The sequence below is a fragment of the Cervus elaphus genome, chromosome 24 (genome assembly GCF_910594005.1).
Source record: "Cervus elaphus chromosome 24, mCerEla1.1, whole genome shotgun sequence".
Classification (NCBI taxonomy): Eukaryota; Metazoa; Chordata; class Mammalia; order Artiodactyla; family Cervidae; genus Cervus; species Cervus elaphus.
In genome coordinates, this window is record NC_057838.1 from 23,926,154 (window position 1) to 23,948,190 (window position 22,037).

The window sequence follows — 22,037 nt, forward strand, 5'->3', positions numbered from 1 at the left end:
CATCGCCGCCTTCCCCGCCCACTACGCCTAAGTCAACATGGACAGCAGAGCTGGCAGGCTGGGCCTTCCGATAAGCCCGGGGAGTGGGGCGGGAGCACAGCGTACCGCTGAGAACCCTCGGACCCTGCGGGGCGAGCGCGGAGGCAGTCAAGGCCAGAACGGTGCTGGCCAAGGCGATCCAGGCTCAGTGCCCTTCAGACTCCAAGCCCGGATGCATGGGAGGGTGGCCGAGCAGGAGGAGCGGGTGGCAGAGCCCCCTCCTTGTTCTGAGTAGGAGGGAGGGAGAGGCCAGTACCCCCGCCTCCTTGTAGCATGCTAGCTGCCTGTGAGCACGGCTCAGGGCCTCGATGTCCTCTGTGTGTGTCAAGGGCCTGATCCCATGGAGCGTGTCCACACCAGACACAAAACAGGGCTGCTCATCTGGGCCCCAGGCCAGGCCCTGGGCCCACTGCCATCTCTCTGGGCTCACGGGTTACAGGGGAGGCTGTTCTGCACTAAGGCAGTTATGCCCACCCAAGTTCTTCTGGGTCTCAGAGACCCAGGATTTCTAAGGAGAGGGGTCTTGGAGAGGTCCTTGTGCCTCCCCGGACTAAGCTGCTGAGGCTGCATGGTGCCAGGTGGGGTGTCCTGCCCTGCCTACAACAGGCATGGAAGGAGGGGTAATTTTGGTTGAGTCCAGAATGTGGAAAAGGAACCACATTCTCTCAAGGGGAGAGGCCTATAAGCAAAAGAAACAAGTGCAAAGATCCAGAGACTAGAAGTTGGCACCTTAAGAGACAGGAATTCTGTAGAAGAACATAGAACTGGGGAGAGAGATAGGAGATGCAGCCAGATGGACAGGCAACTGGGAATATTATTTTAGGGATGCCAGTGGAAGATCTGAAGCAGGGGAGTGGCATGATCTGATTTATGGCTGAACAATCTCACTGGCGATGGTGGGAAGATGGACATAGGGGCCAGAGAGCTCATGGTACCAACTAGTGTGAGAGGCTGCCTCCCAGAGTGGGCTGGCCAGGCTCAGGAGCCCAGATGAACCAACCACTGGCCAACCTGGCAGGTGTGAGGGAAGAAGAGGAACTTGGGATGGCTCTCAGCTTTGGGGCCTGGAGCAACCAGCTAGATGTTTCTGCATTTTTCAGAGGCTGTGAGGAGATAGATTTGAACAAGGCCTGACATGGATGTCAAGCGTGAAGGCAGACATGCCAGGAGAAACGTGACCAGAGGAAGGAGATGGATGGAGGCTGAGGAGGGGTCAGGAAGAGTGGGAGTTGGGGTCAGAAGGGACACTGGTGTTTCCATGGTGTTTAAAGCCTGGGGACTGGAACTTGGGAAGAAAATAGGCGGCAAGAGCGAAGGCCTGAGCTCTGCGCCTGCTGACACTGAAAGGCCCCAAAGGAGACTGTGGAGCAGCCAGTGCAGTGGGAAAAAAACTTGGGCTGGGGGCAGATTCAAGGGGAAGGGGTGGTCAGCAAGTCTCTGGTTGTAGGGGGTGGTGGTAAGGTGAAGACAGGGAGTCAACCCCCAGCTTTCAGACTCTGGCACCTAGGAAAGAAACATTTCTAGGGAACGAGGAACAAAGATCAACCAGAATGAGTGGAGAAGTTGAGATGAGACGGGGAAAAGTAAATGCACAGCATCTTGCTGGATATTGGACAAAAGGAGCCGGCACAGATGCTCAGGTAGGCAGAGCCAAACACACACATGCATGCACTGCGCATGCGCAGGTCCCAAATGGGAACAGAGGCTCATAAAGGCATTCTCCCACACACGAGGTCAGACACGCACAGGTGTTGGCCAAGCGCCCTGTGACACAGGCCTCCGTTCATACACAGGGACCCAGTAACTCTATCTGTTGAACAGTCACGCACTGGCAGTACGTCCTCCCAGGCACAGTTGGACCTAGATTTCCTGGAGTGGCCCCAGCCTGTGACAGGGGGCAGTAGCAATGAGCACTGAATATGGAGAAAGGGTCTTGGGGTCAGTGGCAGCTTTCAGCAGTGTTTCTGCATTGGAAGGGGCATCCACACCGGCTGCGCTGTGGCTGGGGCAGAGGCCGTGGTGACCCTGGAGTTTCTGGAAGGCTCTGTCTCCAGCTCCTCTCCCATCCCACAATCAGAAAGGGAAGGAAGGGGCAGCGGAGATGTGGGAGAGGCATCTTTCCTGGCAAGGGCTGGACTGGCCTCTCCCACGATGGGTATCAGGGCTCCCTGGGGAGGGCTGTGCTGGGCAGTGAGCCCAACTTAGGCTGTGGAGGACAGCAGAGGTGCCCCCTTCCCCCCACTTCTGAAGTGGCCTGGGTCTCACAGAGCCAGACTGCCAACCCACTCCGCAATAAATAGCCTTGGTCCTGCTTCCTCCTAAAGTTTCCTGGGGTGGCCTGGTCTACTGGAGGTCAGGGAATCAGGGGCTGTCAGAAGGGAAGTCACGGTGGCTTCCACAGCCCACATCTCAGCACAGCCCAGGCCTCCATCCCCAGCTTTCTCTGGCTACCAGTCCAGCCGTGGCCCTGGGGACAGGGCTGGCTCCTCTCAGAGAGCTGGGTCAATATTTGTTGACTGACTAACTGATTGACTCAGGGTGAATGCCCGCGCCCGCCAAGCACTGAGGTATGTTCTGCTGGGCCAGGCGGGGACAGGGGTTGAGTTACAGTGGCGATGGGCAGAGCCGGGCCCCATGCCAAGCCCAGCACTGCCCATAGGCAGGCTGAAGGCAGGAGCCGTTTCCAGCAGGTAGGCTGGGCGGGGAGGAGACTCCCGCGGCCAGGGTGGGAGGGCTGCTCCGAATCAGGAGCGTACCACGTGGGGTCACTGGGCCCAGGGTTGCCCAGGGGCCTGGCAGAGCTGGGGAGGCTGCGGAGCCGGCCAGCAGGTGAGAATACTGGGGGGGCAGGGAGGCCGCACCCAGAGCAGCTCTGGGTGGAGCGGGGTCGGGGCTGGGGGGGGGGGCAGCAGAAAGTGGCAGATTTTCTATGGGATGGGGGTGTCTGTCTCCCAGAGCCCATACCCTGGGGGCCCCGGGCCCTCCCCGCTCCTCCCACTCCGGCAGGCAGCGCCCCTCCTCGCTTCCTGGAAGTCAGGCAAAGTGACCTCGGAGTCCGCCCCTTCACAGGTACCTCAGGAGGAGGAAGTTACACACCCCGGGGAGAAAAGGGACCCCAGAGGAGGGAGGGGGCTCGGGGAAAGACGGGGTGGGGACCCCGGGGAGGGAGGGGGCCCGGGGAGAGAAGTGGGCAGCTGAACGGGAGGAGAACCCAGGGCAGAGGAAAAGAGGCTAGGGGAGACAGGGTTCATTGGGGGAGGAAAGGGGTGGGAGGGGGGGCGCCAGGGACAGGTAGGGGCGTCTGGAGGAAGAAGCATGCACAGAGGGGCGGGGGAGTCAAGAGAGAAGGGGGCGCGGGGGAGAGAGGGTGCGTGGGGGACGGTGGGGGCACCCAGGGAACGAGGGGGCACCAGGAGAGAAGAGCAAGTCAGAGGAGGAACTGGGCATCTGAGAGAGGAAGCGGGCCACACAGGGACAGAGTGAGCCCCCAGGGACGAGAAAGGGGCTTCCAGCAGGAGAGGACACCGCGTGGGGGGGTGTGTCCCCACTCAGGGTGGGTGATGGAAGGGGAAGAGGGGACATGCTTGGGTGCGAGAGCCTGTGGGTCAGAAGGGGCACGCCTGGGGGAAGGAGAAGAGGGTGCTGGGGGAGAGGGCCCCCACCCTTTGAGCACCCCTTCTCCACGCCCCAGCACCCACGTGGAAGACAGGTGACACGGGATGAGGCCTCAGGCCCCGGGAGCCTGAGAGTGTGACTCCCCAGGCTACCATTGGATATCGGGGCACCCTGCAAGCCCTTTGGGGGTGATGCAGTCCCCACCCAGTGAAAGCAGCCCAGTCCCAACTTTCTGGCCACGGTCCGACTTCCCTGCCCACAGGGAGCCATGGTGCCCCCTCTGCTGAGCCAGCCAGGCGTCCTGTCCCTCTGTCACCGCTTCCCAGTTACAGCTCCTGGTCTGTGCCTCTCATCATTGCCCACCTGTGCCCTGCTCGCTGTCGGTAGTCACTGCTTCTGCCCGTCACCACCGAATGCCACTATGCCTGTCACTTGACCTCACTGCCTGCTTCCCTTTGCTTGAGACCACCATCACATGGTCACCACGTCTGCCCGTCACTCATGGCACGGCCGCAGCAGTTCTGGGTGCAGTCAGAGCGCACGGTGACTCCATCCACTTTCCCCTCCGCAGTCATGGGCTGATGGACCTTCAGGGTGTCAGGCAGTGGGAGCCGGCAGTAAACAAGAAGAGAAGCCCCTGGCCCCGGAATCCTGTGCTTCAGTGAGGGAGACCAGGCCATGAGCACTCGGGGACTCCGGCTCGGGTTGAAGAGGCAGCTCTAGCCCCGCAGGAACCCCCTTCCCCCTCCCCTCACCCCCCTTCCCCGGGCGGCTCCCTCCCCGACCCCTCCCCACCCCACACACATCCATGGCCGCCCTGGCCCTCTTTGAGAGGGTTGGTGGTTTCCCGGTGTGAGCTCACCAGGGCCTGGGCCCGGCCCGGATAAAGACCTCAGGAGTGTGGGCCGCTCTCCGTGGCCCCCATCACACTGTGCCTCTGATTCTGTAACTCTGTATCGCCCCTGCCGCTTCTTTTCCCCTGGTCATGCAGAGTCAAGGCTGTTCCTCCTGCGATACAACACGCTGGAGTGGAGCAGGAAGGGGAAGGGAGAGGCGTGAACACCACACCAGGGCCACGAGAAGGGAGAAATTCAGAAAGAAGGGACTTCTGGATCTATGAGGCAAAGCAGCGGCAAGAAGGAAAAGTTGCAGCTGGTGGGATTTAGAGGTCAAAAGAACTTCCACCAGTGAAGCAATGACCAAATCTCAGACAGGGCATTCTGAAGAAGGGGTGCAGGGAAGCCTGGGGTCATTGGGAGTCACCTGCTGTCATGCAACAAAATCCAGAGCTCCCTTCTTCCCCAGATCCTTCTCATTCCACTCCTCTCGCCTGAGCACACTTGGAACCATGGAGCACAACAAACTTGCTGTTTGGAGAGCCAATAGCTGTTTGCAGTCTGTGTGTATTAAGCATTCAGCTGTATATCAACAACGTGAGAGTGTTTTGGCCTGATTTACCCAAGCTGCTCGTGTTGGCTAAGCCTATTACTTGCTGCAGTGTCTGTCACCTTCTTCAGAGTCAGGCTGTATGTTCAGAGTCTGTCCTGGGTTTGCAGAATCTTCATCTTCCCTGCCAAGCCTCTTTCTGTCCTAAGCCTGTTTGGAGAATCTGTCTTTTTTCAGAAGCTGAGTCTTTTTAAACAGTCTGTCCCTCTTTCCTCATGGATAAGATACTTTTTTTTTTTTAATTGCAAAAGCTGCCCTGCATGCAAACTTCTCCCTGTCTACAGAGCTGGTCTCATGTCCTTGGCTGGGACATCTCTTTCTGCCTAAAGACACTATCCTTGTTTTCAAAGATTTGTCTGTTTTCAGCACCTGTCAGAGTCAGCAGAACCTGTTTCCTCGGCAGGAAGTATCTCTGTCTCTAGACTGTGTCCCTGCTCACAGAGTCTTTTCCTCTTTCAGAGCCAGGTTCTGTCTGCAGAACCTGAGCCCTGTTTGTACCGTCTGGGGCGGTTTTCCGGGCCTTTGCCTATTTGCAGGGCCTATCTGAATTTGCCTGGATAGAAACTCTGTCTGCAGGCTCTACGTCTACAAAGAGTTCTCACCACCAGGGGTCGCTGTGTCTGTGAGCGCCTCTGTCTTTCTGTAGAGCCCATCCCTGTTGGCAGAACCCATGTCAGTCTGCACAGTCTATTCCTAATAATTGCATGTGTACTTTTTAACAGGACCTGTTCCTATTGACAGAGTCTTTATCTGTTTCTAGAACTCATCCTTTTCTAAAGCCTGTCCCTGTTTGCAGAACCTGGGCTCTCTACAGAACCCAGCCCTGTTTCAATATCTTGCCCACGTCTGGAGAATCTGTGCTGGACCACAGAGCTGATTTCCCAGCTGGCTCCTTTCAGCATATCCTGCCCTTTCTAAAGACATCACTGTTAACAGAGACTGTCTGTTTGCAGAGCCTGTGTGGGCTTACAAGACCTCTCCCTGTCTGCCAAGACTCTGTCTCTAAGGGCCTTGTCTACAGAGCCTGTGTCTTTTCACAGAACCTAAGTCTCTCTGCAGAGCTCATGACTGCTTGCCCAGCCTGTTTCCATCTCCCTGTGTGCAGGATTTGAGGCTGTTTCCCGCGGCTGTTCCTGCATGCTGAGCCTGACCATGCCTAGAGAGCTTTGGCCTGTTTCAGAGTTGCCTCTGTCTGAGAAGCACATCTCTGACTGGTAACTCTATGCCTGCTTGCAGAGCCTTGCCTATCTGTGTGCCTGTTCATACCTGCAGAGTCTGACCTTTCTGCAAAAAAGTTCCTGTCTTAAGAGTTCGTCCCCATCCACAAAGATTTGCAAAGCCTTTCCCATTTCTGAAAAGCTCCTCCATACCAGCAGAACCCAGGACTGTTCACAGAGCCTTTCTCAGCATTCACAGCCTTTGCTTGTTGGCCCAGCCTCTCTGAATTTCCGCAGGTACAGTCTGTGTCTCTTCACACAGGTCATCTTTTCAAAGGTGGTGTCTGTCGACAGAACTCATCTTTGTCAGGAGAACCTGTGCCTGTTCCATCCCTTTCTTGGGTCTCAGGAAGCTGTCCCTGTTTGCAGAGCCTGTGCTTGTACACAGAGCCTTTTCTCTGCAGGGGCTGTGACTCTGCACGGCCACCTTCCAGCTGTCTGAAAGACCTTCGCTTATTTGCCTTGTGAGCAGAGCCTGTCTTGCCTGCAGGATTCTGTCTTACTTCACGAGCCGTGTCCCTGTTGGCAGAGCCTGTCCCCTGCCTGCAGCACCTGTTGTCACTAAGCAGGGCCCTCGCCCTCTGCAAGCCTAGCACCATCCACAGTGCTTGTCTCTGGCTGCAGATCCTACATCTGTCTGTTTTGAACTCTCTCTGTTGGCAGAGGTGGTCCATAGACTCAAAGCCTATCATCGTCCACCAAGCTCAGCCTTTTTTCAAGAGCGCAAACAGAGACCACAAGCTAGGTCCCTGTGTGCAAAGCCTCTGTGCTGACATCTGCAGTACCTGTCCTGGTTTTCCGGGACTTGTGTTTACGCAGCCCTCCTCATGAGAGGCACGGGCCATGATGAAGGGGCTTTGGAGAGCTGTGGGCCGGGAGAGCTCCTGCTTGGAGCCCAGAGGACCGGGGTGGCGGGGGGCCGCGACCCGGGCCTGAGGACTCCGGCTCGTGTTTCCTCTCTCACTCCCTCCGGATCTAGGATGGACACCAGGAGGGGCCTCCCGGACATTGAGAGTCACAGGGACCTCCACATATGGATCATTGAGGTGAGCGGCACGACCAGACAGAAGAACTGGTGACAGAGAGAGTGTTCGGGTCTCTGAGACTAAGCTTCTCCCAGCCCAGAGGGTCATGGTTGTGGGGAGGGGCTCTCCTGAGCCCTCACGAGGCACCCTCCTCTCCCAGAACCTGCAGATGGTGCCGGTCCCCGAGATGGCTTACGGGAACTTCTTCGAGAAGCACTGCTATGTCGTTCTGCACGTGAGCGCTTAAGGAGCCTTCTGGGAGGACTGGACAGGGGGAGGGTCACAGCCCACTGGGGGCTCTGATGATGCAGATTAAGCTCCACCCTGGGAAGAGGCAGGCTGGGAGCCCAAGAATCGCATCCCACAAGGAGGCTGCTGCCGTTGAGGCCTGTTTACCCTTCCCCCCTCATTCTCCCTCTTACCTGTGGGAGCACCAGTCTCCCCAAAGCCCTCGCTACCTCCTCCACCTTGGGCCCCAGCGCACCCCACCCACCCTGGGACCTCAGCCCCCTAGCATACACACACACACACACTCTTGGGCCCTAGGTCCCCCAGAGCCTGAAGGCCACGCCGGGGGTGCCCAAAGACCTGCACTACTGGGTCGGCAAGATGGCGGGAGTGGGGGCGCAGGGCGCGCCGGGCTCCTTCATGCAGCACCTGAAGGAGGCGCTGGGGGGCGCCACCGTGCAGCACCGCGAGGTGCAAGGCCACGAGTCCGCCTGTTTTCGGAGCTACTTCCGCTCGGGAATCATGTGAGTGAGACGCAGGGGGCTGAGAGGGCCGGAAGCTGTGGGGGGGCTGGCCGCTGGGGCAACTGGCTTCCTCATCACGGTGTGCGGGGTGTGTTGGGGTTGTTGTTTTGTTTTTGTTTTTATATTGAAATCATGCCGTACAACCTGCCCATATAAAATACACAATTCAGTGTTTATAGTATATCCACAGACTTGTGTGATCCATTGCCACAATTTTAGAACATTTTCGTCACCCCCCCCAAGAATGCCCCTACCCTTTAGCATCACTCCCCACCTCCTCCCATACTCCCTTCCTTCTGTTTAGATTTATCTCTTCTGGACATTTTACTTAAATAGAATTAGACAATGCCATGAGTGCCTATACCACATTTTATTTGTTTTCATCACTTAATGGATATTTGGCTTGTTTCTACTTTTTAGCTGTTACGGGTGATACTGTGATGAACATTGGTATACAGATTTGGGCTAGTTTTTGCCCCCGTTTTTATTGAGATATACAGTACTGTATCAGTTTAAGGTGTACAGCGTAATGGTTTTACTTGCATGTATCATGAAGTGATTACTGCAATAAGTTTACTCACCATCCATTATTGTATATAAATCTTTGTGTGGACATTTGTTTGTCATTTCTCTTGGGTGTATACCCAGGAGTGGACCCCAGTTTTGAGTTTGCTTTTGTGTTACCATGCCCAGTATAACTATGTCTTTTGTTGTAAATTGCTTCAAATATGTATTTAATTACCAAATGCATTGAACCATAGGAAACTGCCAGTATTCGATCATTCTGTTGAACCAAATACATGTAAATAGTATGTACATAAATGCATGCACGCCTGTATACATGTATGTGCAGACAACATGCCAGCCCATATATGTCCACCGACCAGTGAGCACACATCAGTGAGTATTCATGTCCACCTACACACACATACAGTTATGTGAATTCCATGCATACACATCTATACTCACACGGATATAGATACACATACCCCACATGCATACATGGATACACACGTGTGTGTGTCCACATACCTACACATGGATAAGCACATGCACAGTCCTGCCCCCATATGCTTGCACACACGTGTTCATATCTGCTTGCACATGCATGTTAAACAGGCACATGTGTGTCCCCACGTGTGCATGCCCGTGTTCATGTCTGCACTCACTGCCACTCGTGGCAGCCTGTGGTCTCATGTGGGACCCTGTGCTCTCCTCAGCTACAGGAAGGGAGGCCTGGCCTCTGCCCTCAAGCACGTGGAGACCAACGTGTACAACATCCAGAGACTGCTGCGCATCCGAGGGGGGAAGCACGTGTCTGCCACCGAGGTGAGAGCTGCGAGGGATGCCGCCTGACCTTGGACTCAGCTGGACTGCATGTCCCGGAGTATCGGGAGGTGTGGAGGGTGGTGGGGGCAGTGAGGGGACCGTGGGCGGCCAGCATTCCCCCATGGCCCATCCTGATGAGGAGAGAGAAGGCAGAGCCTGGCTTCGCGCCCCTCCTCTGACCCTTGGTCTCCTCGTCTGTCCCGGAGCACATTAAGACCTAGGACAGTGAGGCGAACGAGATGATGCACCTGGGTGGTCCCGGTAAGCAGCACCATGAGAGACAGCATGATCTGGGGAGGTGCATGGCCCCACACTCTCATACACATCGTCACTGTCACCCATAGGCACACACAGCCTCTCCCACTGCTGCCCCAGAGCTGCTTGGCCCATTGAGAGCCTTGTGCAAATTAGACCTGAGTGCTCCTTACTTCCATCAGGATATTGATGGAACATACTGGTCTTGTGAGAACAAGATGGTCTACTGCCATCCAGTGTAATAAACAGTCAGGAATCTGACAACTGCAATATGAACGGTGCCCCCCAAATTGTGCACATTACCGTCTACACAGTTCTGGGACTCACAGACAGTCCCGCCCAGGCCCATGCCGTGTCACCAATGGAGTCAGTGACCGTACATCTGGGTCAGGCAGGGCCTCCAGGCAGCCCCAGGTTTTGCCTGTTAGCCTGCCATAGTTCTCCAGGGCCCCCGCGTTTACTCTCACAAGTGTCTCTGTTGGGGTGATAATTGCCTTCAGCCACAGATCACACACTGTCTCCTACACAGGCACACGTGCACTGTCACCCAGGAGCACACACAGCTACACACATGGAGAAACGGATGCGTGAGCCCCACTTGTATCCACGTGTCCACGTATACATGCACTGCTGTGGACACGCGCTGAGAAGTGTCAGAGTCAGTCACGGACACCCTGCGAAAGGACGGACGCATAACCTGTAGTCACAGACACCCAGAGATGCACCCAGCCACACCCACACGGTGACCCTCGAGGCCTCACGTGCTTACACTGATGCATGCCTACACACAGCTCACACATACACCACACACACCACACCACACTCATACACACAGCTGGCTGCACACAAGTGACACGCCGGAGCTATGCCCACATGGGCTGGGGCTGGCTGCGGGCCCTTCCCGGGGTCCAGGCAGCATGACCCCTGTCTCCTCCCTGACCCTGGCCCCCGCAGGTGGAGCTCTCCTGGCACAGCTTCAACAAGAGTGATGTCTTCCTGCTGGACCTGGGGAGGATACTGATCCAGTGGAATGGGCCCAAGGCCAGCGCGGCCAGGAAGGCGCGGGTCAGTGTCCGCCCCGGGAACGAAGGGCTGCAGGGCTTGCAGGGAGGGGTGGTCTTCCGTTGGCCCACCCTCCAGCCACCCCAAGAGGTGGGCATGGCTCTCTGCCCAAGAAGCGGAGAAGCACCTACAAGCTGAGTCCAAATTCCGCACTGGGGGTACCTCCCCAGGCCCCCTATCTCTGGGAGCTGAGCAGTGACAGGAAGGGTCTGGGCTGGAATGTCTGAGAGGTGAAGCGGGCATGCTGGGGAGGCCGTGACTTCCAGCTCTGGTCCCGCAGGGCCTGTTCCTGACCCACAGCCTCCGGGACAGGGAGCGTGGTGGTCGTGCACAGGTCAGCGTGGTGGATGATGAGGCTGAAGCCACTGACCTCATGGAGATCATGGAAGTTGTGCTGGGCCGCAGAGTGGGCAACCTGCCTGACGTGATGCCCAGCAAGAGGATGAATCAGCTGCAAAAGGCCAATGTCCACCTCTACCAGTGAGCAGACCTTGGGAGTGGGCGGGGTGGGTGGAATAGCCCAGGTGGGTGTGTCCATCGTTACTGCAGTAACATGCTGCCTCTAGGAAGCCTTCCAGGAAAGGCTCTTGGCTGTCTGGAGCAGGCCATGAGGCACCTTAGACTCAGCCTGTACTCCTGCATGGCTGCCTTTCTGAGAAACCCATTGTATAGACAAGACGACTGAGGCTCTGAAAAGGCCAGGGCACTACCTGAGGCTTCACAGCAAGGCTGCGGTGAAGACCTCAACTCAGGCACCCACCCCCCAAGCCTCCTGCCTCTGGAGGCAAGAGGGGCAGTGGCAGCTGGAGTGGAGCCTGGCCAGGAAGGGGCTGCGCTGCCCACATCTGCATGCCTGCCCCCTAGAGTCTGCCAGAAGAGCAAGGATCTGGTGGTCCAAGAGTTGTCAACCTGCCCATTGGCCCAAGATCTACTTCAGGAGGAGGTGAGGCAGGCTTGGTCCCAGCCATCCCCACCCACTCCATAACTGCAGCCCAGTCCGGACCACGTACTGATCAGCCCCACTTCTGATCCCAGAACTGCTACATCCTGGATCAGGGTGGCTTCAAGATCTACGTGTGGCAGGGACGCCTGGCCAGCCTCCAGGAGAGAGGGGCTGCCTTCAAGAGGGCTCTGGTGAGGCTGGGGGCCCTGTCTCAGAGGGTCGTTGTGCCACTCTGGGGTCTGAGAATGGGAGACATCTGTGTCCTGGGGTCTAAAGGAAGGGGTAGTCCTGCCCTGGGGCCAGGAGGGGGATACCTCCTGCCCTTGGAGCCCTGTCTGATGGAGGAGAATATAACCCCGTCCTGGGGTCCAAGCCTGGAGACCCACCGCCCTGTGTGAGGGAGGAGACACACTCTGACCAAAGACCCCAGGGGAACACATGGCCCCTCTCTGGGGTACCACAGGCTTGTGGTTCCCTGGAGGCCCTGGCAGGAAAAGACCAGAGAGCATCCAAGAAGCGATGTGTAAAAGGGGGGCGTGGGGGACCTACCTTGAGGTCTGAGGATTCTCCAGCACTGGGCCCGCCTTCCTTTTCCAGGAGGTGAGGCAGGGTTCTGCCGGTCATAGCCCGCCCTTCTGGACGCCCGGAGTAAGGGGAACCTGCGTGTTCTCGGGGACCTCAGAGAAGTCAGGAGTGTCAGAGCCAGCTGCTTATGCGGGTCGCGAGCTCAGCTAATTAATGCTATCCAGTGCAGAGCTGGCCCCGCAGGTCCTGCGGGGTAGAGTGGAGCAGTGGGCCCTGGGCCACACGCCTGACACAACTCCCGCCCCAGAGCTTCATCCAGGCCAAGGGCTACCCGAGCTACACCAGCGTGGAGGTGATGGACGACGGCGCTGAGTCGGCCGGGTTCAAGCAGCTCTTCCGATCGTGGTCTGGGCCTCAGCGCAGCAAGAACCTTAGTGGGATGGGTGAGAGGGCGTGGCCAGAGAGCGGGGCGGAGCTCCGAGCTGCAATGGGCGGGGCGGGGCCCAGACTATCCCAGAGAAGATTGGGGGTGTGGCTGGAGGGGGCATTTTGCGTGATGGGCGGGGCAAGACACCTTCTGTCCCACCCTCAGGTAAACTGCTGCAGGGGAAGCTAGACGTGGGCAAGCTACACAGCCAGCCTGAGCTAGCCGCCCAGCTCAGGATGGTGGACGACGCTTCTGGGAGCGTGCAGGTGAGGGGCACTGGTTGACTGGGTGAGATGTCTTCAGGTGAACCATGTGGCTGCTAAAGTGCCGCAGGTATGCCCTGGTGCACGTCTGCACACAATCAGGGACCCTCGGGCGCATGTGTACATATACACACACCGCCCCGAGCCGGCTCATACTGTGTGTGACTGTCACACACAACAGTGGCCGCTTGCTGGGTAACACTTATGGCACTCAGCACAGTAACATCTGGACAATTAATTCTGCCCTTTGTCGTATGTTTGACACAACCATACCTGTTATATTATAGACACATACACCTTTGTCATTGCACTTATTCACAGCTAGGTACACAGTTGCAAACATGCAGCCCTACAAACTCTCCATCACACATGATCGCACCCCCACACATCCAACCTTCAACACAGTCACACCCTGTCAGCCCCCTGTCTGGGCTCAGACAGATGTCCTGGGACATGCAGGGTTTGGGGGCTACTTCCAGGCTCTGTGCAGGGCAGGGTTGCCTCTTGACTTACTGGGTCACCCCTGGTCAGGGCCCTTAATTTCTCAGGACTCAGTTTTTTAGAAGACTCTCTCTTTTTTTAATCTGTAAAATGGGGCTAAATCTGTGGTCCCATCTGGCCCCCAGGCTGGTGTGAGGGTGCTGTGAGATGATGGGAACAGGACAGCTGGGCCTGTTTGAGGGGGTGCTCGTTCTCAAGGTAGGCCAAGGTCAGAGAAAATACTGTTTCTCCCAGGTTCCCTCCAACTTTTGCCCTGATAGGGACGGACAGTGGCAGTGAGCGGGGAAGAGGCTGAGAATAGGAGGACGGGGAGCAGGAAGAAAGGATGACAGGTTGGAGGACAGGGAGAGACTAAGGGAGAGGGGGGAGAAGACAGAGGAGAGAAGACAGAGGAAGAAGACAGAAGCTAGAGGGAGGAGGGGATAGGGCAGAACGGGAGGGGTGAAGGCCCAGGAGAGGAGAAAGGGAGTCAGGGAGAGGTAGGGTACCCAGGAAGAGATGGGCAGCCAGGAGAGAGAGAAAAGGAGAAACAGGAAAATGGAGATCAGGGTAAGGAAGGAAGGAGGGGTCTGTAGCCCAGACCCCAAGTACCAAGGCAGGGAGGGGGACCCACCCACCCCAGTAGTCAGGGGACAGGCAACCAGGCAGAGGGCCCATGCCAGGAGGCCTGGCTGCCAGCTGAGTGCGGCTCCTGGAGGCATGGGATGGGAGTCAGCCTCTTCTGCAAGAAGCAGGATGCTGGGTGCTCTGGTCTTTTCCAGAGACTGCAGACAGGCCTCAGGATGCCCCGGTGTTGTTTCTTACTACATCAAAGTGAGCACTGTTACCCCCACTTTACAGGTGGGAAAAACTGAGTCTCAGAGTGGACTCCCTGCCCCTGTGGGTGATCAGGATCTGACCGGGGTCTCCCTGGCTTGGCTCCCCCACAGGAAAAAGAAATCACACCAAGTGTGATGGACTGTTTCCCTTTCAGTCTTTGAACAGGCTTTGCTTTTCAAAATGACACTTGAGAAAAGGAAAATTTTCCAAGAACTCCTGGGCCTTGCTTCCGCCCAGCTTCTGCTCCCCTGGCCTGAGCAGCGAGCCGCAGTGTGGCTGGCGGGGTCAGGCTGGGGTGGCCCGAGGCGGCCGGGGCAGCCTATGCAGTCCTCCCTGCTTGTTTGTCGCAGGCGCTCCACACCAGCTCCGAGTCCTGGCTGTGAGCCGCCTGGCGCAGATGTGGGCCCCAGGGGCCCATGGTGGGGGTGCACAGAGCATGGGCTGGGTGCCCACCTCGGGGGGAGCCCCTTGCATGCACAGGTGCGGCCTGCCTCTGGCTGCGGAGAGCGTCCTGGCTGGACAGGTGGGTGGGCTGGTTTAGGTGGAGGCCCCAGCCGTGCCCGTTGGTCCGCTGCTCCCCAGATGTGGTGCATCCAGGACTCACGCAGGCAGCCCGTGGACCGCAAGCATCACGGACAGCTGTGTGCAGACGGCTGCTACCTCGTCCTGTATGCCTACCAGAGGACGGGCCTTGGCCAGCACGTCCTGTACCTGTGGCAGGTGCGCCGGCCCGAGCCGCGTGGCGGGCACCCTCAAGCCCTGAAGCCGAGGATGGGGACGGGGCCTGGGACCTGCGCCAGGCCCTCACCGCTCCCGCCCACAGGGCCTCCAGGCCACGGCACACGAGATCAGGGCCCTGAGGGGCAACGCCGAGGAGCTGGACCTGTGGTACCGTGGAGCCCTGGTGTTGGAGCACGTGACCATGGGCAGCGAGCCCCCCCACTTCCTCGCTATCTTCCAGGGCCGGCTCGTGATCTTCCAGGTAGGGCTCACCTCGCTGCCCCCGCCACAGCCCCCCCGCTCCTCTGGGTGCCCGTGGCCCTTCCATGCACGGGCTGAGCACCTTCGCTGCAGGCCAGGGGCCAGCCTGCCACCCCTCAGCATCCTGGTGTTTGTCTGAGGCCCAAGCGCTCCAAGGGTGACCCCTGCCTGCCCCACTTCCTCCCCCGACCCCAGGGCCAACCACAGAACGGGGCGCAGTGAAGAAGCCGAACAGGAGGGGAGCCGGGGCCTTGTCTGGGGTCACACACAGACCCAGCTGCTCCCCACCTTCCACCTTTAAGCCTGGGGGATCCTTGCTCTGACCCCTCCGAGATGGGGTGAGGGATCCACTTAGAAAGGGCCTGGTCCCCTATTCCAGATTGAGGGGATCCTCCCACTGCACATTCACAGGGTCCAGAAAACATGTAGCTTTAAGAGATGGGGCCCTGGGTGCCAAGGTAGTGCAGCCCCCACTGGGAAAGGGCGGCAGCCCAGGAGCCCCTGCCTCAGCCTGAGGCCCAGTCCTCTCGTAGGGGCGCCGCGGGCACAGCAGGAAGAGGCAGCCAGCACCCGCTGTGAGCCTCTTCCACATCCAAGGCACCAACAGTTACAACGCCCGGACCCTGGAGGTGCCAGCCCGCGCCTCAGCCCTCAACTCCAACGACATCTTCCTGCTGGTGACAGCCAACCTCTGCCACCTCTGGTTTGGAAAGGTAACCCACGCCTGGGGCAGGGGCACCAGGCCAGCGGAGGCTGACCTCAAGCCCAGCCTCAGATAGGCCAGGAAGGAGGCGGTGGAGAGCCACCTGTCCTTTCTGGAACCTGGGGGAAGTTATAAAGTGACAGGTGGACAAGGGCGTCCACAGGTCAGAGCCAGGCTAGGCCGGGGCCACCTCCCCTCCTTCCGGCCTTGTTCAGGGACCATGTCCCTCCCCAAGTGTCTTGGGAAAAGGAGGAGGCCTCGTTCAGCTGTCAGGGTTTTCTCTGATCTTCAGCGTAAAACATGAGTGATCTGCACGTCTGAAGTCTCCATCATGTGCTCTGACCTGGAGAGGGTCCCTGTGACCTTGATCGCCTGAGGAGACAGAAGCCGGGGGTGGGGTGCAGGGAGGCAGGGAGACCCTTGTTCAGGTGTGCTTGGCCAGGAGCCCAGGCCTCCCGTGACTCCCGCTCCCAGGCCCCCATTAGAGGGGGGTGAGGGGCTGGAGGTGATGCCCTCTCCCGCTGCAGGGCCTGACCCGGCTTTCTGCCTTCCAGGGCTGCAGCGGTGACCAGCGTGAGATGGCACGGGCCGTGGTCACCATCATCTCCAGGGAAGACATGGAAATAGTGCTGGAGGGTCAGGAGCCTCCCGACTTCTGGGAGGCTCTGGGGGGCCGGGCACCCTACCCCAGCAACAAGAGGTGACAAGGCTGGGGGGAGGGTGCGCTCCTGACCCAGAGGAGGAAACTGAGGCCCAAGAGGGTGGGTGATTAGTTAAGGGTCACACAGGGAACTAGAGAGAGCCCAGGCGCGCACCCCACCGACCTGTAGCGGGAAGATGCTGGGGAGCGCGATGCAGTGGCGCCCTCTGCTGGAGAAATGCGCTCCCTGCCCGGTCCCGTCCTGGACCATCCCATCCGCGGAGGGCCCGAGGGCAAAGCCCCGTCCCCCAACCCCGCACTTCCCACAGGTGGTGTCCCCAGGGTAATGGGACACCAGGGTAATGGGGAAGCAGCGTGTGTGCGGTGTGCAAGAATAGTGTGCGTGTGCTGTGTCAGTGGATAAGGAAGGGCAGAGTGAGGTCTCTCAGGGCTCTGGAAGCAGAGAGCCGGTCTCTCTGTGTCTGTGGGACCTGGCTGTTCCCCCCACGCGTCTCCTGAGCGCCTGCATTCTGCAGTCCCTTCTCTGAGTCTGGGTTCCCTCCTCCTACTCCTCCCACCTTCGGCCTGAGGCGCAGCTCCTGGGCTCCCAGCGCGGGGTGGGGCCAGCGGCTTCTCCCTCCCCCTGGGCCCTCCGTGCCCGCCCGCCCTCCGCACTCAGCCCGCTGCCCCCTCCTTCCCGGCGCTCCTTCCCCGGGAAGTTCACGGGGCAGCTTGTGCTTCGGCTGCCTGTGGGTAATCAGATCACCTAGCTTTCTCCACTGACACACGGAGGCCTGGAGAAGGGCAGGCGTTTGGGGAGTGGACACTGGGATGGGGGAGCTCAGAGGAGGGCCAGTGCCTCCGGCCCCAGGAGGCGTTGTGTCCCAGCCCCAGAGGGGTGGTGGAGGGGTGCTGTGCGGAAGGCTGGCTTGGCCCCGGCTGGCCAGAGGCCCAGGGCTCTCTGCGCCCCTCACGGCCTTGTGCCATGCTGGCCAGGCCCCCCGAGGATGTGTCCGACTTTCAGCCACGACTGTTTGAGTGCTCCTGCCAGACGGGCCCCCTGGTCCTCACAGAAGTAGTGTTCTTCAGCCAAGATGACCTGGACAAATATGACGTCATGCTGCTGGACGCCTGGCAGGAGGTGCGGTCACTTGGGTGCCCGGGTGGGGTGTGAATGGGATGTGTCTGCACCTGTCTAACTGGGTGAAAGTGTGTGTGGCTTCCTGTTTCTAGCCATGCGACTGCATGTAAGGCTGCGGGTGACTACCTGTGACCCTGAGACCCTGAGTGCCCGTGATCCTGTGGCTGTGGATGAGACGCCAGGGAGGACTCTGTCCCAGGGAGCCCGTGGGAGACTGTGGCTGTGTGTCTAGGACTCACGTGTGGTTGTAACCAATTGTGGAGCTGGGTGTAAGGTAACTGTGTGCCTTCTGACCGCGTAAGTCCAGGCAATCCAGTGCCTGTGGCTGACACGTCAGTGCTGAGTGGGTGTCCATAAAGTGACTGCGTGTGTGTATGTGTGTGTGTGTAGTAGCCATAAAGTGACTGCGTGTGTGTATACGTATGTATGTGTAGTGGCCATAAAGTGACTGTGTGTGTATACACATGTGTGTATAGTAGCCATAAAGTGACTGTGTGTGTATGTGTGTGTGTAGTGGCCATAAAGTAACTGCGTGTGTGTGTACGTATGTGTGTGTAGTAGCCATAAAGTGACTGTGTGTGTGTATGTGTGTGTGTAGTGGCCATAAAGTGATTGTCTATGTGTATATGTATGTGTGTGTACTGACTATAAAGTGATTGTGTTTGTGTATATGTGTGTGTATAGTAGCCATAAAGTGACTATGTGTGTATGTATGTGTGTATAGTGGCCATAAAGTGACTGTGTGTGTGTGTATATGTATGTGTGTACTAGCCATAAAGTGATTGTGTTTGTGTATATGTGTGTGTATAGTAGCCATAAAGTGACTATGTGTGTATGTATGTGTGTATAGTAGCCATAAAGTGACTGTGTGTGTGTAGTGGCCATAAAGTAACTGCGTGTGTGTGTGTACGCATGTGTGTGTAGTAGCCATAAAGTGACTGTGTGTGTATATATGTGTGTAGTGGCCATAAAGTGATTGTGTGTGTGTATATGTGTGTATATGTATGTGTGTGTAGTGGCCATAAAGTGACTGTGTGTATGTATATGTATGTGTGTGTAGTAGCAATAAAGTGATTGTGTGTGTGTATATGTATGTGTGTAGTGTCCATAAAGTGATTGTCTATGTGTATATGTCTGTGTGTGTACTGGCCATAAAGTGACTGTGTGTATGTATACGTATGTGTGTGTAGTGTCCATAAAGTGATCGTGTGTGTGTATGTGTGTAGTGAACATAAAGTGATTGTCTATGTGTATATGTATGTGTGTGTAGTGTCCATAAAGTGATCGTGTGTGTGTATGTGTGTAGTGACCATAAAGTGATTGCTTGTGTGTATATATGTGTGTGTAGGGTCTCCATGTACCTGCATTTGATCTCTGTTTTATTTATTTCCTCTCTGATCTTTATTATTTCCTTGCTGGTGCTGACTTTAGATTTTGTTCTTTTTCTAATCCTTGTAGGTGACAAGTTAGGTTGTTTATTCGAGATTTTTCTAGTTTTCTTGAGGATGGCCTGTATCACCATGAATTTCCCTCCCAGGACTGCTTTGGCTGCATCCCATAGATTTCTGTATGGTTGTGTTTTCCTTGTCATTTGTCGGCGTGCGTGCATTTGTCTGTGTTCACGCAGCTGTGTGTAATGGCTGTGTGGTTGAGGAACTGGCTGTCAGTGGCCAGACCAGCCAGGAGCAATGATGCTGTGCAAGAGAGACGGTGCAACTGGCTGAGGGTGTGGGTGCCTGAGTGAATGTACCCATGCGACTGTGTGATCACGTTTCAGTGTGGCCGGATGCAGTGGTGTTTCAGGCCGTTTTCCAGGCTGTGCGATCCAGTATGACTGTGCTTAGGTGCAGCTGTGTCTGTGTGTGGGTGATTGTGTGTGGCTGTGATTTGCCCTCTGGCTGAGTGGTGATGGACAGCTGTGTCTGTGTAGCTGTGGCCGTGTGTGTGTGTGTGTGTGTGTGTGTCTGGGACTCTGTGAGTGTGGCAGGGAGGCCTTTGGGCTCCCATCCCACTCAGAGCACAAGCAAAGCCCTGTGACCAGCAGCCCTGATCCCCCATCTCACTCACTCTGCTCCGGCCACCACGTCCTCCTGGCTACTCCTTGAACATGCCAGCACGCTCAGGGCCTTTGCGCTGCTTGTTCCTCTGCTCAGAGCATTCCCCCCACCGCCCCCCACCTCCCTCAGATCTTGACTCAAATGTCATCTTTTCAGTAAGGCTTTCCCTGACGAAAGTGACAGTATCTACCACTTCACCACACCACCTCCACTCTTCTTTCCCTGCCTTATTTTTCTCCATCTGATATTCTACATATTTTACTTATTTTGGGGCCTCCCCCAGCAAAATGAAAGCTCTGCAAGGGCAGGGATTTTGTCTATGTCTTGTCCATGGTTGAGTCCCTCGTCCCAAGACAGTGCCTGGCACAGCATGGGTACTCAGTAAGTGTGTGTGGATTGACTGCACACGTGCACGCCTGCGAACCTCCTGGCGTGTTTCCGGGTGTGTGGCCCACCTGCTGGGTGGGATGTATGTGTAGGGGGCTGAGACCACCTGATGGACAGGGCTGGGAGGGAAGAGGTCAGCTCCCCCCACCCAAGGCCAGGCCCCCTCTGTGGCCCAGATCTTCCTGTGGTTGGGGGCAGCTGCCAGCGAGTGGAAGCAGGAGGCTGTGGCCTGGGGCCAGGAGTACCTGAAGACCCACCCAGCAGGGAGGAGCCTGGCCACACCCATCGTATTGGTCAAGCAGGGCCACGAGCCTCCCACCTTCACCGGATGGTTCTGCACCTGGGACCCCTACAAATGGAGTGTGAGTGATGCCTGAACTACCCCATCTCCACCCTAATCCACGGGGAGGGGGCCACCCTGGTATACTGAGGGGGAGCCATCACCCTGCCCAGGGACCTCCGGTCTGTGGACGGAACCTGATCCCTTTATTGCCCCTCCATTGAGCCCCCATCCTGATTCTTGCCCCTAGAACACCCAGTCCTATGAGCAGGTGGTGGAGGGTGACCCGGGAGCAGTTTCTACCATCTCTGAGATAACAGCCGTAAGTATTAGGACCCCCCCCCCTTCCCTGCTGGCTCAGATAGTGAAGAATCCACCTGCAATGCAGGAGACCTGGGTTTGATCCCTGGGTTGGGAAGATGCCCTGGAGGAGGGCATGGCAACCCACTCCAGTATTCTTGCCTGGAGAATCCCCACGGACAGAGGAGCCTGGTGGGCTACAGTCCATGGGGTCACAGAGTTGGACCCAGCTGAGCAACTAACACTCACACACTCACACACACACACACACGCACTCGTGGGTCTGGGCTGGCATGGCCCAGAGGCCAGAATGAGCAGGGAAGGAGCCAGGCGCCAGAAGGGGCAGGAGTGGTGTTGGGGGCAAGAGGACCAGGGGGCTCAGTGCGGCCTCCTAAGGGAGCCTATCCCCCAGCTTTCTGAGCCTGAGGCCCCTCTCCTGGCAGGAGATCGTCAACTTCCGGCTGTCCAGATGGCCAGGCAATGACAGGGCAGGCCCGTTGGCCCTGCGGGCCCTCAAGAGCTGCGAGGACAGCTCCGAGAGCGAGCTGGAGCTGGGCCCCCGCGCGGGCCCTGGCAGCCGGAGCACCGTCAGCAGCGCCAGCAGCAGCAGCTACCAGAGCAGCCCCCGATCCCTGGGCAGCGGGGGCCTGCCCCGGGAACAGCTGATGCACCAGGCTGCCGAGGACCTGCCGGAGGGTGTGGACCCGGCCCACAAGGAGGTGGGTGCTCAGAACCCCTGCCGCTCCCAGTCCCCACCCTCGTGCAAGGAAAGCTGAGCTGCAGGCACCCAGGGCATGACCCACAGGTGGTGGGCCATGGGCGGCTGCCCTGGGAGATGACTGTTCCACATGCGGTGATGGGCAGAGAGACGTGGGAGAGGACGGCACCTCTGGGTGGGTGGGACAGGCTCATGGGCTCAGCTGACACCCTGCTTCTGCACCCACTCTCCTGCCCCCACCCTTCCCCAGGCCTATCTCTCAGACTCTGATTTCCAAGATATCTTTGGGAAGTCCAAGGAAGAGTTCTACAGCATGGCCAAGTGGAGGCAGCAGGAGGAGAAGAAGCAGCTCGGCTTCTTCTGAGCCCAGGCCCTGCCCTGCCAGTGCCACACAGATGGCCCAGGCGTGGGCACCCGCCTGCGGGCACCTCCCTGCAAATGCCTGAGCCCTCCCTCCTTGGAGACTCCTGGTCCCTAAAATAAAAGCCGGTGGCTCTGACAAGGTGTGGTGAGTGGGCTTTCAGGGTTGGGTCACTCAGGTCCGCCTCTTAGGGGAGTGGGCCTCTGGGACTGGGGTGGCGGGTGGGCTGTGACATTCCAAAGCCTGAGCCC

The 22,037-nt window shown here is 57.7% G+C and overlaps 1 protein-coding gene across 3 annotated transcripts; it reads left to right on the forward strand.

Annotated features, from left to right (window-relative positions):
• Positions 1-2,279: 2,279 nt before the first annotated feature.
• On the forward strand, positions 2,280-21,945 carry VILL (villin like). 3 transcript variants are annotated; one of them, XM_043885821.1, is made up of 21 exons: positions 2,774-2,868; positions 2,995-3,108; positions 7,297-7,363; positions 7,503-7,577; positions 7,889-8,094; positions 9,315-9,423; positions 10,633-10,743; positions 11,021-11,220; positions 11,605-11,683; positions 11,776-11,874; positions 12,516-12,651; positions 12,801-12,901; positions 14,801-14,938; positions 15,042-15,200; positions 15,733-15,912; positions 16,457-16,602; positions 17,539-17,683; positions 20,304-20,489; positions 20,658-20,729; positions 21,151-21,426; positions 21,676-21,945. In XM_043885821.1, exons 3-21 carry the CDS (start codon positions 7,298-7,300, stop codon positions 21,787-21,789), a joined length of 2,598 nt encoding a protein of 865 aa, XP_043741756.1. In that variant the 5' UTR covers positions 2,774-2,868; positions 2,995-3,108; position 7,297; the 3' UTR covers positions 21,790-21,945. The 3 variants fall into 3 exon arrangements, with proteins under 3 accessions (XP_043741755.1, XP_043741756.1, XP_043741754.1); XM_043885820.1 differs by lacking the exons at positions 2,774-2,868; positions 2,995-3,108 and adding an exon at positions 2,280-2,606; XM_043885819.1 differs by lacking the exon at positions 2,995-3,108 and having other exon boundaries at positions 2,799-2,868.
• The last annotated feature ends 92 nt before the right edge of the window (positions 21,946-22,037 follow it).

Bases quoted from the DNA above. Each gene is read 5' to 3' on its own strand.
- VILL (XM_043885820.1), top strand. From the start codon at position 7,298: ATGGACACCAGGAGGGGCCTCCCGGACATTGAGAGTCACAGGGACCTC. The intron at 15,913-16,456 runs GTAACCCACGCC...TCTGCCTTCCAG, and splicing joins GCCACCTCTGGTTTGGAAAG to GGCTGCAGCGGTGACCAGCG. The intron at 20,490-20,657 runs GTGAGTGATGCC...TCTTGCCCCTAG, and splicing joins GGGACCCCTACAAATGGAGT to AACACCCAGTCCTATGAGCA.